The sequence below is a fragment of the Cinclus cinclus genome, chromosome 5 (genome assembly GCF_963662255.1).
Source record: "Cinclus cinclus chromosome 5, bCinCin1.1, whole genome shotgun sequence".
In the NCBI taxonomy this organism is placed as follows: domain Eukaryota; kingdom Metazoa; phylum Chordata; class Aves; order Passeriformes; family Cinclidae; genus Cinclus; species Cinclus cinclus.
The window spans coordinates 7,275,003-7,287,921 of NC_085050.1; the positions used below are offsets into that span (position 1 = coordinate 7,275,003).

Genomic DNA, 12,919 nt, shown 5'->3' on the forward strand with positions numbered 1-12,919 from the left:
TCTCCAACAACCTGGCAAACTGCAGATTATTCCTCAGGTACTTACATCAATACCAGAGTAAATCAAGTCTCAGTTAACTGAGGCTATTTCCTAAAACAGGATTGGAAAAGTTGAAAGCATGTTTGAATTCAAGCCTGGTAGAAGCTGAAGGTATTGGGACAGGACCTGCTGGTCCTGCCTGAAGGATGTGTCATCAATATGAACAGTTGCTCCCATAAGTCTGAGACTATACAAGAAGCCTCAGATGTGCCCTGGAGCTCTTAGGAAAAGCTTTCCTGTTCTACAACACCTGTTTTGAAAGGCCCTCCCCAAAAATGGCTGTTCCTCAGATAAAGTGCAAAGACTAACAGCCCTAGTGTCAAAAAACCATCAATAACCACAGGAATTTCATGAGTTTTGTGCCATGCACACAGCCATACACAAACATCACCAGATGCACTGCAACAGCAGGAATTTGGAGACCACTCACGTTCAGCAGATACCAAATGCTATGGGCAGGACCCTTCCACAAGTGTAAGCTCTGATGATTAAGTGTCCCAGGCTACTGGCAACTGGAAACTTGAAGCTTACTGAAGTAATTACTTGTAGTACTTTGAACTAAACTAAAAATACATAGTCTTTGATATATCAAGGATCATTCTTCTCATCTAAATCAGTATGAAGCCAGCATTACATACACACCAATGCAGGCAAAATATATCAGTTGTCCCCATCACTATAACAATAATTATTTTTTAATAGACTTAGTTTCATTTTTAATAGATTATAACTTAATCTGTGATGCCCTAAAATATACTCAACAAGAACTAAGGGAATAAAAGTTCAGAAGGTAACCCTGTAAGATCAATTTCGTTTTTTGTGCCATGATATAAAAAGTTAGTATTTGAAGGTTTCACATATTAGATCAAATTATAAACTGGGTAGAGAATATTTCTCTAAACCACTCCACTAAAAATACCTGTCAGATGCTAAAGCTTAGCAGGACCAGGACACTAATTATCCATGATTCATTAGCCATCCCACAAATATGTTATTGCTTCCTCACATGGAAAGTTCTTAAGGACTGTCATATTCTGAAGCCTGGCAGTCAGAAGGTGACTCACTCACTTTGAGACAAAACATTATTACCAAAATATAATGCCTGTTTCATACAGACATTGTAATCACCATTGTATTTGAAAGATGAAAACAAGGAAAAGGAATTCAGCTTCCCTTCCTCTGAGTCCTCCTCATACAAAACTCAAACCACAGGGGTGGCAAGGGGAGGGGAGTGAGGAAGAGAAAAACAAATGCTACAGTGGTTTCTATAACCAAACCCTCCATAATTTCAAAGCATTTACAACGTTTACTTGCTGCAGAGTGACCACAGGAAAGCACAGCTTCAGGGAAGAGAAGGCCTTATACCCGTGCCTTGCACACTGCCGTTTGCTTAAGGACATCCTTAAACAACAAAAATTCAAGCAATTGGAGAGCCTAAACTTAAAATTACACAATAGAGGTTGTGAAAAGAAGTGTTTCGCAGTTAGCACATCTTCATCTACATAAAATAAAACACGAGAAAACTAAAGCAGCAAGCGATGGAGGGTCTGCAATTCAGAACAAACAAGTAAACAGTTTAAGTTACTTTTTTTCACCTATACAACTTTATTGGATGGGGAGGGGGAGTCTCAATTACATCCCAGATTCAAAAAGAACTGTGAGGAAGTTGAGAAGCAGTAGTTTCAACATCTCATTTCATAATCATACATGCCCTTTTCTCCAGTTTCATACAATTGTAGAATTATCTGAACTGTTAAATTCAAGAAATTGAGAGAGCAAACATCAATTGCCACAGATACTTCTACTTGAGTAAAAAAAAAGTCACAGCCATAAAGGTTCATATAGACTGTTCAAAAGGGAAGTGAATTCCATAGGACAGTGTCTCTGAATTAAATCCACTTGGAGCTGACTTACATGTTACTTGGATAGAGCCCACAAGTCATACATGAAAAGCTCACGCAAGCCAGTTCAGTAGCTACACACCATTGACACCATCTGGGATCTTGAGTCCTCCAAGATTCACAGTTAAGTTATGACCTGACCCGTCTTTCTTATAGGCAGATGTTGGAACGTTTATAGCATTTACCTCCTTCTGAAAAAAATGTGTTACATTAGATACCATCCTTCATTTTAAGGAACTGTTCTGACTCCCACAAAAATTCAAGACAACACATTAAAGAACTAAAAACCACACTTGAGTCTCCGCACCACCCCAGCAGCAGAGAAAGCACCTAAAGTTTGCTCCCTCTAAAGGCCCTTTAAAGTCAGTCATGGCACAAGTGTTGTCCTTAAGGCACTGCTGCTGTAAGAATTTTCACATTTTGGTGAAAATTCTCAGCTCTTTATAGAAGAGTACTTCTGTTTTCACCTGGTACAGTGCCTGAAATTATTTGAAAAATTAAAGCTTAATTTTGCTATGTTGCTTTGCTAGTTATTAAGCACAATATCCAGTTGTAAAAATAAAGATTTTTCACACGCTTCACATTAAAAACCATCTGAGAAGGGATGGAAAATGAACATCAGTTCTGCAACACCACAGTGTTAATAGGAACTGTCCAATTATAGATAAGCCTTTTAACTGATGTTAACAAAGTCACTCTTGAAATAGAAAAATTTAGAGACCTCCCACGTTACTTTCACACAACAGATGTGCAGTTCATCTATTTAGGATGAGAAGGATAAAAGAGCCGTACAACTATGTCTTAAATGACAAAATCCAACTCAAAACTGATTGTCAGATAGTAACAACACCCAGTGGAAAATACAGATTTCTGACAAGGTTAAAAAGCTGTCTTTAAGCTTAACGTCAACTACTTATGCCACAAATGCATACTCTAAAAATAGTTTCCTCCCACCCTGAAAATACCACTTATTTAAACAAGTTCCTGCTCAAACAATGGGCATAACAAGAGACAAACACTAGCTAGCTAAATATGATTAAGAAGTTTAGAAGGATGCTATACTGATTTATAATGGCATAAAATAAAGTTGGGGGAAGGGGTTGTTCTTTTGGTTGTTTGGGGTTTCTTTTAAGTATCTGGAGCTTAAGCCCAGCTTCTTATTCTGAAGCAATACATCTTAATTTTTTTTGTTTTGAAACCAGCAGTTGAATATTTCCAACTCCAACACAGCAAGTAGCATCTGTATTAACACCTTACAAAGAGTAAGTAAAGCTTAAGATAATAGAAAAAGGTTCATCACTTTCTACAAAATATTTATGTCATTAACCTATTTCACTGGAGTACTTTGTAGAGGTTTAAATTAAGAGACCTAACTACTAGGGAAAGGAATAGTCTAAATGTTAGACTAGAAATGGAGATCTAGCTGAACACCTCAGCTGGTGCTACTCAAGTCCTTGAAGCTCTGCAAGAAGCTCTCATCCCTGGCTATTACTTCTCAGAGAAAAAAATTCTGCTCATGTGCAATTCTCATGAAATAACTCATGAAAAAAAAAATTCAGGCCAAAAAAAGCAAAGTCATTCATAAATTTTTCACAAAGCAGAGAAATGTAGCTGGATATAGGTTCCCAGGCTCTAGGTACATTTAATATCTGCTATTCTACCTCTTGGTACTGCAGAAACTGCTTTCAAATGGAGACTGACATCTCACATGTTTTTATTAACTGGAGGACCAGGAAGAATAAAGTTCCATTTCCATTAAATATTATCATGACAATAAGAAAGAAATCCAAAAATACATGACACTATCTTAAGTGAGTCTGAATAAATTTTTATAGCTTAGGCAAAACTACCTCTGCTTCCCACAAGAGACTCTTATCTGCTAAGGAAACCACATCCCTGGAGGCATTTAAAAGGCTGCAGTGGACCAAACAGCAGAACAAATATATATTGTGGGAAGCAATCATGCATCAACAGAGAATGAAACAGGGTGATTTACAACATCTTTCCTCATCCATGATTTCCACAATTGTTTTTTACAGATTGATAGCCAAATGTAAACAGTTACTCACACAAAATCTCATTCAAACTGCTGCACACTATTTCTCATGAAATGTAAGCATATGGGAGGTTTAAACACACTACATAGAAGATGCATATTGCTTAACTTCAGAGAAGCAAATTCACCATACAGTCTAAGCCAAAATACTTGGGAATTTGTTAGATATCTGTTGTCCAGAGAAGTGCAGAGTTCAGGTGCAACTCTTCCAGCAGTGACACTGGTGCTGGGACTGCCACTGGCCATCACTGAAGTTTGCTCAAGAAGTAACTAACACAGGAAGCATCTCAAGAAACTGCTCCTACCTTCCACATATCTGTTCCTCTCCAAAGAATTTCTTCCTCGTCTTAGCAATTCTCTGCCCTTTTAATTGATTTACATCAAACAAATATATCTTGAACAACCTCTGGCAGATTGAAGCCAACTTGCACTTCACTGTTCAAAATCCGTAGGCATAGCAGGAGTTTATCTTTACTGAAGCTTAGAAAACCTGCAAGTATCTTACTGTACTCATTTTCATTCTGACATTTGTCCTCCAAGACAGGATTAGACAGGATTACTCAGAAAAAACCCACACTGAAATACTGAAGTCAGCCTCTTGCACACAGGGGACACTACATAGGCAAAGAGAAGAAAAATTTTCCTTGAGGTCCATTGTTCACAATTTATTTCCAGCTATAAATTATGTTTATGCCTAGAGTTACACAAAATTGATTCAAACCACTATTTTACTTCGCTGGGAAATTTTGATACAATGTTGATATTTGAAATACAAATCATGTTATCTTTTGCTTTCTTGGTTTACAATCACTTGCAGAAATTACCACCAAAGGAAGGGGAAAAAAAAAAAACCACCCACCAAGTCCTCAAAGTGCTTTTCAAAGCAAAGGTAGGCCAGGATTAGCTCTGTTTGTCAAATGTTTAAGACTCACCTGATCATAGATATTAAGTTTTAAATAGCTAAGATTCTCTTCCTGGCTCAATTCCTTCATTTGTAGCTGTTATTTTTGGTCTTTATCTTATACAAAAGGAAACTAGTAGTGTTATACATCTATATTTGCTACCATCTTATTGATCCAAATCAACTCCAGCCCAATTCTTCTGTACATATTACTCATCTGTATTGTATTTTCCACGAACCATATTCCAAAACCCAAGGGCATCGAGGGCACCCTGCAGCACAAGACACCCACATATGCAAGAACATCTACCACCTATTTTATCTGAGCAGTGCTGCACCATCAATGCACCACTGAATTCCAACATGTCATACACAGGCAGAAAAACCAGACCTACATTCTGACTGAGAGATGCTGTAGTACATCTTGCAAGTGAATCACCAGAGCTTAAGTCATTATGTGCTGCAGTTGTATTCAAGAACTTCCCCAAACCACACCGCACTCATGTGCAGGGCACAGAACAGCCTTTGCTGCCTCCACAAGCAGAAATTACATCTACCCCAAATAACCTGTTTGTTCCCATTTAGACAGGAGACTACAAGAGACAAGCTTTACATAAGCATCTCAAGCTATTTAAAGCAACATGTTTACTATTTCCAGAACACAATCTGAATGAAATTCATGAGGCAGCACTTAACCTACTTTAGCCAGTGCAGCCCTGACTCACAGGGCAGGCACCCTGGGAGCTCAGTGAGGGACTTGATTTCACTTCTTTATCTTACACATGCTAAAACAGCAACCTGGGAGAGAGCTTAACAAAAGGGAGCAGCTCCTTCACTACACTAATCACAACAAGAACTCCAAGAATCAAGAAGAATGCTTTACTTTGAATTTTGCTTCTACTTCGAAATTGACTTTGCTTGAAGTTGGTGAGGCCACAATATAGGTAATTCATAAACCTGTCTCCATACTAACCATTACAGTAACCTCAGTAACCTCAAAGGGCAAACCCCAGCCATTGCCTGGTAGTTCTCAGGCCACAAGCACACATTTTGTTACCCCGGCTTATACAACTACATAAAATAATAAGTATTACAGCTCACCCTTGTATCTGTTCACACTGGCTTCTACAAACTGGCCCACAAAGTGAAACAAGTATGTGGATGCAGAGATTGCACAAAACAGATCAGGAGTTACTAGGGAAGTCTGTAATACAAGCAGCAGCCACCTGACCCAAGTTCAATTGCAACACTGGTGATGTGCTCTGCCCTTTATTGTACTGCCTCCTCCTCCCACCCTTCAGGGACACACATCCACCCCCAACGTTCACCTCTGCTTTGTACCTGTTTTTAAACTGCTGTGGAAATCACTACCAACTAGTCCTGCTGCTTATTCTCACATGCAAGTGATACTAATTTTGCTGTTTCAGTCCAAGTTGACATACTTGACTAATTTGTTCATACTCATCCTGTGAGAACTCCTCATTGCTATATAGAGCCATTACATCACTGCTATCTGCAGCATAAAGGCAATAGTCATAAAGCAATTTTAGCTCAATTCACTTTAAGGATCAACGTTATCCAAGTACTTCACCAGCTGAAGAGCTGAAACTTCAACAAAGACTAGATCAAGTATTCAGGTGTTTCAGGTGATGAAGAACTGTTTACAAAAATTACACTGTTGTGTAACACTGTGGAGGTCCAAGATATGGGGTTAAGAAAGACTATTATCAACAGAAAATAGCTCTCAGTAGTTGTCAGAGTTTGAACCATTGATGCACACCCTGAAACCCCAAGATGCACACTGGCAGGAGCCAGGCCATGCTGGAGGAAGTATCACATTGCACATTCATTGTTCTTGCATCCCTCAAAGCAGCTGTTCTGGTTGGGCAGGGTGCCAGCTGCAGCTTTCGCCTGACCTGGTGTGGCACTTAGGATCCATCTCAGTACCAAGAAAATACAGTAGTATAAAATCCAGATGACTTTCAAATATTTCTAAGAAAAGCAGCACCCTGTACTAGGAAATTACAACTTCAGTCCCTGAGTTATTCCACTGTCTAGAGTCCCTTAAAATTCTTGACTGCGTTGTCTCATGAGTCTAATGTTAACTAATGCATGAGATACACCAGGATTCAATAGCTGAAACTATTACTTATGTGGATAAAGCCAGGTATTTGGTATTAACTACTTAAACAGACCAAGCACCACTTCACAGAAAACACAAATAGTTTGGGATTTTTAAGTACGATACCAGGATTATTACTTTCTGGAACTTCATACCACCACACTGGGGGAGGAGTAACACAGGAATGTTCAACAGCAGAAAGACTTCAGACTACAGCATGTTTGATCTAAAAGAGAATTAAGTCTCACTGTCACAGTAAAACTTGCTTACATACCAAAAAAACACGTGCAACCTCTTGGCTGCTCTTTCCTTGTTGCACCTCAGGATAAACTGACATAACTCACAAAGCAGAACACTGGAAAAAACTCAGCAGTTTCCACTTCAGTAAAGAAACATTTCTCTCCCCATACTGCAGTTAGCAGTCTAAACACCACCTTGACTCATCCTGTGGCAGCCTCTGAAACAGAACGGATTTGCTGCAGGAGAGCACAAGCCCAGAGAGGCTCTTTGCCACATGCAGGCATCTCCAAACACCAGGGTGATGGGATGTCTGCTGCCATGGAGGAAGGTTGACACTGTCACTGCAGCCAGCTTCTCATTTGGGTGCTTGTGAACAAATGCTCAGTGGGCACAGACACCGCATTCTGCCACGCTGCAACTCCTACAGCTCTTCTTGTGCACAAAACTGAATGGAGAAAGTGATTTTGAGCCTTCAGGGGCTGAAAACAGCTATAGTATTTTGTTATCTTTTCCTACAGTCTCTTCCACTTGTTATTACAGCTGTCTTCATGTCCTAGAAAGTCTGATGTTTCACAAGTTTGCATTTTCAGCTTCTAGTCCAGAAAAAGATCCTTCCAGAATTTAGCACTATGTGAGAGCTAAGCAGGGGTGTACAGCAATCTGCCTGAATACTTTAATCTCTTTCTACATACATGAATCACTCGCTTTACTGGATATTAATATAGCGTTTTCCATGAGAATTGAAGATATGGCATATTCCTTCCCAGGAGGGCATGAAAACCTAAACCAGAGGGGGAGTGCAGTGAAGTGTGAAGGTCTGTGGAAGAATAAAACAAAGTCAAAGTACATAGAAATAAAACAGTTTATGGTATTCAGAGCTGCTCGATTTCTTTACCTCTACTAAATAAAAGGCACGAATCAGAATATTAAAGATGGACCAGTGCAAGGAGCAAGCCACTGTCCATGAACAAGGACAGAAATTAAGAACAGGCATGGGTAAGTTCATAACCTGAATTTTCTCATCAATGAATTCTGAACTTAAAAAGCAATGACAATGGAAACCTTGCTTTCAGAATTAGACTTTTGATTTTCTAGCACTAACATTTATCAAATTACTAGTGACTGAAGCAGCAACCAACAAGTATGCTTTCACAACTCAACTAGCAAAAAAAAAAAAACCAAAAAGAAACAGTTCAGTAATGAAAAAAAGCCCAAAAGAGCCAACACCAAAACAAAAACAAGAAGATAAAACACATCAAACCAAAAACACTTTTCATCCCCTTCTGCCTCTACAGCTTCACCTGACCACAGCTATTGAAGATCTTCATTCAGATATAACAGCCCCTGCTACAATCTAAAGTAAATTAATCATATAGTGCTGATAAATACTGATTTGAGAAAATTCCTTGCTGAGAAGTCTTCCGCAACTTCAGCAGGTGTTTGTGTCAACCTCTTAGGATACCAGAGCACTGCAGAAATGTCTGCAGCCCCAAAATTTTCATCTTCAAGCAGTTGTGCCTCCAATATATGACCCATGTTAAGTTCTCCACAATCATTATTATCTAATTGCTGACCTGGTTTTGAGCAACTACTTGGTAAGTTGAGCTTTTTAGCAAGATTTGAGAACATCAAAATAACTGCAATAAAGCTTAAAAATCCTTAAAAGCACTTGTTTTCAACAGAGGTATTTCATAAACTGACTTGGAAGTGAATTTGAAATCACAGAAAAAGTATTTTTGGAAACAATAAGGAACCATCAAGACACATGAAAGGAAGGTCTTACTCAACTTTCCCTAATGGTAGCCCTGATCTTCACTGAGCTCTATGCAGATATAGGACACCTTGTATGGCACTTTAAAACAAGCCTTCTGTAGTATTAGCTCATGATACTTTGCACAGCAGTAATTTCACTTAAGTTTCAAACCATATACACCTGCCAGAATTTGGGGCATGCAAAAAAAAGGTAAGATATGAAGACTTTTAAGAACAAAATGGGCAAGCAACCTGACATTCTAAAAAAAGTTTCCAAGAAATACCAGGTTAATTCAACTTTTATTTCAGATGTTTCCAGTACTTGCCTAGGCTTTAAACAGATGTTTTCATTAAAGTTTAGCATGGTTGGAAATTGATGTATTTCCAAGATATAGTTTGTGCCTTTGATTAAATACAAAATCGTATCTTAAGAGGAAGACTCTACTGAAATAGCTAGAAAGAAAACATCAAGCCTTGACACTGCAGAATAAACTACTCATCATTAAATCATCACAAAATAGTTTTACAGGAAAAGGTAGTCAAGACTGGCTTAGTGTCATATACAATTCTGCAGCAAATCTAAACAGACAGAGAAACTTCCTATAGTCATGGGCTGTAACAGGTTTCCTCCACACACACTGCTCTATGGATTATTTAAAAGTAAGATCTGAGCAACTGAAGCTACTCAGTAGCCTGCAATATTGCATCTCACCTCCAGGGCTTGAAGAATGCAAGCAGCATCAAGACTAGCCAAAAAAGGGGGCAGGTTTTAAATTTTCATAAAGAAACCTGCATTAGACCACACAGGCAGTTTAAAGGCAAATCCAATAATACTTCTGGTCTAGATTAGCAAACTAATCCCAGCAGTGATTAACACAGAGAAACAGGTAAAATCTGATTAGCTAACTAGTAAACTTGCATCTTAGCCAAAACTCAGCACACTGTCTAGCCATACCTAGAACAGAACTGGTTATCAACCCTATAACTAAACAGATTGCCCTAACCCACCAGCTTCACCAAAAACGCCATATTTTTCAAGAGGAAAATCCTTAAAGATATAAAGAAGTTGTTTCACAAAAGTACAAGGGAAGGGCAGGTCATCACAGATACTTTTAGCCAAGCGGACATAATAAACTAGCTAGCATCAGACACTTCCAGTATCTACCTTACTGGTATTCTTCCCATGTATTTTGATGTAAAGTCTAATACTGGGGTACCAAAAACCACATGTTTTAGCCAACACTCTGTCCTATCCAGCTTTTCTTTTGCACAGTGCATCACATACAGGACACTGGTGCACAACTGTGTCCCTTCCTTACAATTTTACTGCTAGTTTTGCAAACTGCCTCCTCACCACTAGTCATAACCAATCTACCACACAAACCTTCCAAGTCTGGTATCTACTGAAGGCACTAGAGTTATAGTCACAAGCACAAAGTGTCCTCTGACCATAACGTCAGATTCAGTTTTACATCTTGAACTGTAGCATGCAACTCTGTGGACAAAGAAGCTTCAAAAAAATGAGCTGTGGTACATGCATTTGCATTGCATGCAAAGTATAGGCATGAACTGAATTTTTCTAGCTCTTGAATCAGCACCTCTACTCTCATGAGGAGGGAAGAAGAATTCTAAATAACATACTGGAGTAAAACGCCACTCCATTGAGCAAGAGCACCTGTAGTTGTCGTATTAGAATACTATCTGTTTCCAACTGCTTATTAGCAGCTTCTTTAGTTAATCCATTTATACAGAAGTTTGCTCGCTCTTATTTTGCTTCATGGAACTCATCAAACTAAGGGGAGGCTTAATCAAACAGATTTGCACCAAGATTACTCAAATCATTGCCTTTGGGAACACAGTGGTATAAATTCTTTGCTACAGTGTCTACTCCATTCCCCACGGCTTCCTTGCTTTTCAAAAAGCAAGCCATATTTCTGTGGCCTTTGCTTTAAGCACTCTGTATCAAGTAGAATGGACTTCAAGAAGTGGGTTTCACAGGCAAGATCTAAGCCACTTTAGGGTATAGTGCAAGCAACCCGCTCCGCCGCCAAAGGCGACAGATACAGGGCACGAGCACATCTGCAACAACTACAAATTGGTGTCGCTCATCTACAAACAGCCTTTCTGCAAGAGCTCCCTTCCCACACTGAGGAAAACCACATCTCACCCGTGTCATTTTAAAAAAGTCTAACGATGGCCTGTTCCATCGTACGTCCTCCTCCCGTCTGCGCTTCAGCCGGCTCTTCTTCTCGTTCAGGACGCAGGGCTGCGAGCGGCACCTCAGCAGGCCCTGCCGCCGGCTGAGCTCGGGTGTGGAGGTGGGAGTGCTGCTGGCTGAAGGCAAGAGATTTCCCGTCTCGGTGATGTGCTCCTGGGAGAGGGAGAGGCGGCGCCTTGGGTTAAAGTCACAAGGGCCTCCAGAATTCCAGCGGGTGCTGGAGCTCGTGCTGCCCTCGCTGCTGTCCACAAACCCGCTGCTGGCAGAGGAAGGTCTGGGTACTGGAGAGGTGTTGAAGCTGGCGATGGTGAAGACGTTGTTTAGGGACAGGATGTTTTGCGGCAGGCTGATGCTCGTGCTTCTCTGCAAGGTGGCACTTCCATGGCTGTTGCAGCGCTGCAAGGTAGCGCTGCCGCCGCTGTTACAGCGTCTCTTTGACACGGGAGTCCAAACCTTGGAGCTGCCGGGCTTCCAGGGTGACCTGCAGCGAGCCAGCTCGTCCGGCTCCGACAGGGAGCGGCAGTGGCGCTTGGTGGGCGGTGCCAGGGGCTGGCCCGAGTTTTCATTGAGGTTTAACTCGCTTATCCATCCCGACACCATGGACGTGTTGGAGGATTCCTGCTGCCACGGCAGGCTGCCATTGCTGGCAGCGCTGGTGCTGAACGGGCACACTGGGAAAGGGTAAGCTGAATTCCTGGTTGTGTCAGGCTGGATTGGGTAACCCCCATTTAAAGCTTTCCAAGGACTGTCTTCTGAAAGCAAAGAGAGATACAGGTTAAAGATGAAAAGCGAAACGACAGTTTGTTTTAAACCTAGTTTAATGTAAAGCCATCGAAATAATCTTTAGAAGGATGAGCCATAAATACCCAGCTCTTAAACAGAATTTCACACTAAAAAAAAATGTAGAAAATTTAAAAACAAAGACCAAAGTATTTCAGGAACCAATCCAGGCATTCTAACGCATAGGTACCCTGTTAATAATTTTTCCTTTATACTGAATAATTGCAGAATATGTTTTTCAGTCAGCAGCAGGAAGTTTCCGAGTGCATAACACATACCACAATTAAATCATGTAACAGTGAACAACCTCCAAATACAAACAAAACAGATTAACAATGTGAGAAGACATCAGGGAACTTTTTTTTAAAGTGCAAAAGCAGGATAATCTCTTCAGACTGATGTTTCTTCATTTAGATCTTATACTCTTCTATTAAGAAGACCTTATTAAAGAAAACTTGCAAAGGGTGTTCACATTCTCTGGTCTGAAAAGCTTTATTTTAAATCAGGAACAGTAAAAAGTTAAATCAGACTGAAGACTTTTGCCTTCCCCCCTTTACACTCCGAATACAAGAAAAAAAACCCAAATCTTAATTTAATGCATAAAATAAAGTACTCCTTAAGAACCTGCTGCAAGTTTTACTGTGAATGCAGGCGTAGTGCACAACTTCTCATCTGAAGTGGCAATGCTGGGTTAAAAGCAGTCTGCCAGTGCAGCCTCTCACTCTTTTGTGAAGCGTTTCTTTGAGAACATTCTGCACATTTTACAGCTGTTCCACCACATTATACAATGAAGTGTAAGAAGAACTACAGCAGACTTTGGATTTGCAAATTGAAAAAGCAGCAAAACTGTTGGCCAGCTAACAGTGCTTCATGCTTGATTAGAAATTTGCTAATTTAAACCAATTAGCCA

General features: G+C 40.1%; 1 protein-coding gene across 1 annotated transcript in view; it reads right to left on the reverse strand.

Annotated features, from left to right (window-relative positions):
* FAM53A (family with sequence similarity 53 member A) overlaps positions 1 to 12,919 on the reverse strand; it is a 69,409-nt gene that overhangs the window by 26,232 nt on the left and 30,258 nt on the right. The window contains exon 4 of the mRNA XM_062493318.1: positions 11,179 to 11,981. Within this exon, the coding sequence (XP_062349302.1) occupies positions 11,179 to 11,981 (803 nt within the window). The remainder of the gene's footprint in view (positions 1 to 11,178; positions 11,982 to 12,919) is intronic.